The 6,259-nt window shown below is 42.0% G+C and overlaps 1 protein-coding gene across 2 annotated transcripts in view; it reads right to left on the bottom strand.

Annotated features, from left to right (window-relative positions):
- AAMP (angio associated migratory cell protein) overlaps positions 1–6,259 on the bottom strand; it is a 135,151-nt gene that overhangs the window by 85,117 nt on the left and 43,775 nt on the right. For both annotated transcript variants that reach the window (XM_063933927.1, XM_063933926.1), the window contains exon 10: positions 1,883–1,973. In XM_063933927.1, the coding sequence (XP_063789997.1) occupies positions 1,883–1,973 (91 nt within the window). The remainder of the gene's footprint in view (positions 1–1,882; positions 1,974–6,259) is intronic.

The following is a 6,259-nucleotide window of genomic DNA, read 5'->3' as shown; positions in this document are numbered from 1 at the left end:
CTACACCCAAACTACCATAGTTTGCTGTTGTATTAACTGACATAATATAAAGGATGGAGTACTGCATAGAGTCTTTCATTGACAGTCAGTAGCATCTGCAAATACAGAAGTTTCAGAGCATTATTAGATCTAGGTAAAGATAAAGACAAGGCGACCCTCGGCACAATTCATTATTTATAAACCCCTATACTAGCTTATTTAGTAAATATCATACATTTATGAGGTGAGGGTACAGAGACAGAAAGATAAAATTGTTATTATTGTAGTTAAATTAGAACGCTAGCAGCATAATAATAAAAATATAAAAAAAAGGAAGTGTGTATAAAAGGAAAAACGTAATTAAAATGGTTAGAAATCAACCTTTCATTTTCCCAGTTCATGTTGGGTCTCTCATATCCGAAAAGCCGATATTTCAAACTTTTTGACCACGACAGAGATACTGATACCTTTCTGATGGTTCAATATACACAAACAGTCTAATGTACAAGATTATTAAAAATATTGTATAAAATTACCTTCAGGCTATGTGTATAAAAAAAGTGTATACAAAATAAATACAAAACCCGAAATCCAAAATACTTCTGGTCTCAAGCATTTCAGATATGGGAGACTCAATATGTTTAATTGATGCCTTTGTGCATATGTGATAGAAACAAACAACTGTCTCACAATCAGTGCTTCAGTATTTTAGCCTATTCTCAGTGACGATGATATGAAGGTATTTATCAAAGCTTGGAAAGAGATAAAATTGTAATAAAAAGGACCAACCAATCAGCTCCTGTCATTTTTCAAACACATGCTGTAAAATCTAAGGCAGAAGCTGATAGCTAATACTTTATCTCCATCCGAGCTTTAATAATTACCCCCTTAGTATTAAATACATGCTAAGAGCTTGAGATCACATAGTAATAACATCACATAGCATAGTCCTATATTATCGTATTCCCATCTCATGTAGTTACATGTGGATAGAAAGGTCTGTTACACTGTAATTTATAACAGATATCACATTCTCATTTACTTACTGTCAAAGACCTAGCAGGGTCAGAAGCACTCAATGCCCACTGAAGAGATAATGTAATATTCAAAGCCAAATGGGTACTCAGAATATTAGTATCAGATGTGGTCATGGACTCTATGTAAGACCATAGTTTCAGACGTTATCAGAGACTGACAAACGTGTGTGATTATTGTAGATCAGGGGGTGCTACCACAGAATATTATGACAATACTTCAGAAGAAAAAGGAAAAAAAGTCTTTGGGCGGAATGTACTAAGCATAGTATCTGTGATGCTGTACATCTCGCCACTTACTTCCTACACATTAATAGCATATTTACTTAAAAATATGCAATTAGTATCGCAAGGGATAGCTCTCCCGATAAGAGCTGTCCTTTGCGAACACAGGGCTGCCGGGTTTAGAGCCCGGGAGCCCTTCTGTACATGCGCAGAGCGACGTGGCAGCCGCGAAGGGTGCTGGAAGAGATCCGATTGTACCGCTCTCAGGGGGAATTCCGAAAGAAAGCCAAGAGGCTTCTATTGGGTTACGCCACCCAAAAATGGCGTTACACATCAGGTCCTAGCTCTGTAACGAATCACATGCAGCAGCTTGATACATATACGGGAATACGGTAATAACTCAGAAAAAAGGGATTTTTCCACAGATTTTGGTTTAGTACATCCCGCCCCGTATAAGCCACATAATTCGTTTTCCCTTTTCTTCTGGAGTTTTAATAGAGGCATCTTTATTTGAGCTACTTTTGATGTGCAAGTGTATAGAAAATAAATGTGCAGAATTTTAGTGGATAATAAACTGTATATGCATTTAAGGCATCAAGCTGTGTGACGCAGGAATGGGTTTCCTGCTACAGGAGATCACTTACTTCGTGCTGACACCGGTGTCGCAGAGTCTGAGATGAAACATCATACACAGCCAAAGTCCCATCTAGGTAACCAACAGCCACCAGTGGCATACTAGAAGGACAAGACCGGACAGATTTAAGCTATATATCTCTGAACATAGTTAGACAAAGTTAGAACTTTGCGGTAAGAAATGTTTATATAAAATAAGTTTTCAATATTTATATATTGACCTATAGAGTAAATTGATGTTGCTTAACGAATTCAGGAGCCAGCAGACGTCATTATCATCTGTGGATAGAACATACAGGCACCATCAGGCAATCTCCAGCTGCAGTGATTTGTCCAGGCCAGATAGAATTACTGGAGACTCCCCCACGTGAATAAATCGAACAATTTAAATCTGTCACGATTTACTAAAAGGAGGTATGGTGGTGGTGGTGGTGGATTCAATGACAAGTCATTTTTATTAATGGTGAAATCTAAATTGTTAATTGCCGTTTAAAAATCTTTTTATGATAGCTCTATTTATTTTATGGCTATATAGTGACTACATAATAAAGTAATGAATGTTGCCCTGCCATAAAACCATTTTTAATCATCAGTTAATTAATACAGCCCTCTTAACATAATAAATATGGTTATCTTAATACAAGGAAATAATTTTTTCCCACTAATACAATAATATTCTCCCCATAAGAGAATTATCAGTTATCTGCCTCCTTATTCAATAAATAACGATTGCCATTACTATACTGTAAGTGTACAGTGATTCCTTTTCCTCTGACCAGATACAGCAAACGTCATGCTTTTTCAGCCATCTCATCTGTCACAGCTAGCTTAATTTTTCAGCAGGTTCTAAACCCGCCTAGTAATCTAGGGTTTCTATACTTCTAATGGGAAATTCACTGATAGTGCCATGATGTTCTATTGTATTCCAATGTCTGTCTGGATTCTCTGCAGGTTTCCAACAGTTTGAAGATGCAAACCCACAGCGTATAAAATTTACCCCCAGGTCTAATATGGTAATATGGTCACCAAGGTGCTCTTCACTCCTCCTGAGATAGGCCTCAACTCAAACACCATGTTATCAATGCCCCTCCCTTAAGTATGATAAAACTACTGAAATTTACTCTATTCAGTCTATTATATTAAATGAGAAGCATGTGAGCCTGTGTCATTTAGGTCCTACATGGGTACAAAGAGCTAGCATAGAAGTGTGACTTATGTGCTCTACACTTGAAAATGCAGAAAACAAACTTTCTAATGTTTGAAAGATAGATAATAGGATTTTGGTACTTACCAGGTAAATCCTTTTCTTTGAATCCATAGGGGGCACCGGAGTACTCTTGGGATATGGACGGCTTTAGCAGGAACAGGGCACTGAATATTTAAATTTAGAACTCTCCTCCCCTCCATATCCCATAGTACCTCAGTGTTTTTTACTGAGCCGAACAGGAACGATAGAGAGGTTGACAATGGAGAATTACATATAACATAACGGACAACAATAAAGTTGATACATAACGTAACTGACAACTAAAACAGTTGACACCATAACCGATAGAACTTGAAAATTTTAACCAGTCGGTGAGAATGTGTTACCATAAGATCCCCTGAACTTACCACAAACCAGGTAAAACTGATCTGGGTGGGCGTCCAGTGCCCCCTATGGATTCAAAGAAAAGGATTTACCTGGAAGTACCAAAATCCTATTTTCTTTTTCATCCACTAGGGGTCACTGGAGTACTCTTGGGACGTACCAAAGCTTCCCCCGTGGGCAGGAGAGCTGTTTGGCACCTGTAACACTAGGCGGCCAAAGCTAGAAGCTGATGCCGCAAACGTACCAAACTTGTAAAAGCGCACAAACGTGTGCACTGATGACCATGTAGCCGCACGGCAAAGCTGCGTCGTAGAAGCCCCACGGCCAGCTGCCCATGAAGTTCCCACAGAACGTGTGGAATGAGCCGTTACTGATGTAGGCGGCTGTAACCTTGCATGAAGGTAAGCCTGACGTATGTTCAGTTTAATCTATCTTGAGAAGGTCTGCTTAGAAGCTGGCCAACCCATCTTGGCAGCATCATAGAGAACAAACAACGAATCAGTCTTACGAACTGTAGACATTCGGGATACATAAACGCGTAATGCGCGTACCACATCCAAAGTTCCAGAAGTTCCTGTTAACACAGGAACTACTATTGGTTGATTGATGTGAAAAGATGACACTACCTTTGGTAAGAAAGCGGGATTCGTCCGAAGTTCCGCTCTGTCATCATGAAACACCAAATACGGTGGCTTGCATGACAAAGCACACAAATCTGAAACACGCCTTGCCGAAGCTAAGGCTAGGAGAAAAATTGTTTTCCCAAGTGAGAAACTTAATATCCACTTGTTGTAAGGGTTCAAAATATGAAGACTGTAAGAAATCTAAAACCAGATTCAAGTCCCATGGCGCTGTAGGTGGAATGAATGGAGGCTGTACTCTGAGGACACCTTGCAGAAAGGTGTGTACAGACGGCAATAGAGCCAATCGTCTTTGAAAGTAAATTGACAAAGCAGATACCTGCACCTTTAGTGTAGATAAATGCAGTCCTCCATCTAACCCCGTCTGTAGAAATAACAAAAGACGGGATAACTTGAAAGATGATGTCGGAAACATCCGAGCTTCACACCAACCTATATAGGCACGCCAAATTCTGTAATAATGAGCTGCCGTAACTGGCTTCCTAGCACGTAACATGGTTGGTATAACCGATTCTGGAATGCCCTCTCTTCTTAAGAGGGCGGTCTCAACAGCCACCCCGTCAAACGCAGCCGCAGTAAATCGGTGTAAAGGAACGGACCCTGTTGTAACAGGTCCGGACGTAGCGGGAGCGGCCAAGGATCATCTGCGAGTAGACCGCGGAGATCCGTGAACCAAGCTCTCCGAGGCCAATGAGGCGCCACTAGTATGACTGAGGCGGACTCTCTTTTGATCTGTTTTAGCAACAGAGGGAGCAGTGGAAACAATGGAAACAGATACACGAGGCTGTACGGCCACGCGATTCTGAGAGCATCCACCGCCACTGCCTTTGGATCTCTCGTTCTGGACACATACTGGGGCGTTTGGCGATTGTGGCGAGATGCCATCAGGTCCACTTGAGGGTAACCCCACCTTTGGACCAACATGTTAAACACTTTTGGATTTAATGCCCATTCTCCTGGATGAAAATCCAGACGGCTGAGATAATCCGCCTCCCAGTTGTCCACTCCCGGAATGAACACTGCCGACAATATCACTTGGTGATGCTCGGCCCAATTGAGGATTCGAGCTACTTCCCGCATGGCCATGCGGCTTCTCGTTCCTCGTTTGTTGATGTACGCGACCGCCGTCGCATTGTCTGACTGCACCTGGACAGTCTGAGACCGAAGCATGTGCACTGCTTGTCATAGCGCATTGTAAATTGCCCGGAGTTCCAGGACATTTATAGACAGCAATCTTTCGTGATCCGCCCAGAGACCCTGGAGCTGACAATTTTGAACTACAGCTCCCCAACCTCTGAGACTCGCGTCCGTCGTTAGAATTATCCAATTCCAGGCGCCGAACCGTTTTCCTGCGGTTAGATTGTGTACTTTGAGCCACCAGAGTAGAGATACTCTGGCCCGTGGCAACAACCTCACCCTGTGGTGAATCTGCAGATGCGAGCCCGACCACTGTGCGAGCACATCCAGTTGAAAAGGGAGTGAGTGAAATCTTCCGAACTGAAGCGCTTCGAAAGCCGCCACCATTGTGCCTAAAAGGCGAATGCACAAATGTACCTTTTTCTGTGCATGGCTTGAGCACTAATTGTACCAGATGACGAATAATCTGTACTTTCTGTTCTGGTAGGTAAATTCTTTGATTTACCGTATCGAGAATCATACCTAGGAATTGAAGTCGTTGAGACGGAATTAGATGTGATTTCTTGAAGTTGACAATCCAACCGTGCTGAACAAGTACATTATACATTAGCAACGCATGTTGGAGGAGCATCTGTTGAGACGGAGCTTTGATGAGCAGATCGTCCAAGTACGGAACTATTATCACTCCCAGGGATCTGAAATGAGCTATCATCACAGACATCACTTTTGTGAATAACCGAGGCGCTGACGAGAGGCCAAACAGTAGAGCCTGAAATTGGTAATGGTTTTGCCGTACCGCAAACCTTAAGAACCTCTGATGCGGTGGCCAAATTGGAATGCGTAAGTACGCATTCTTGAGATCCAGCGCTATCATGAATTCCTGTGGCTCTAAACCTGCAATTACTGACCGCAGGGATTCCATCTTTAATCTGTAGTAAGTGACGTACTGATTGAGACCCTGTAGGTTCAATATCGGTCTGACCGAGCCATCCGGCTTTGTTACCATAAAAAGACTGGAA

The sequence above is a fragment of the Pseudophryne corroboree genome, chromosome 7 (assembly GCF_028390025.1).
Source record: "Pseudophryne corroboree isolate aPseCor3 chromosome 7, aPseCor3.hap2, whole genome shotgun sequence".
NCBI lineage: Eukaryota > Metazoa > Chordata > Amphibia > Anura > Myobatrachidae > Pseudophryne > Pseudophryne corroboree.
The sequence above is the reverse complement of the archived record's forward strand: the minus strand, read 5'-3'. Positions and strand labels throughout refer to the sequence as shown.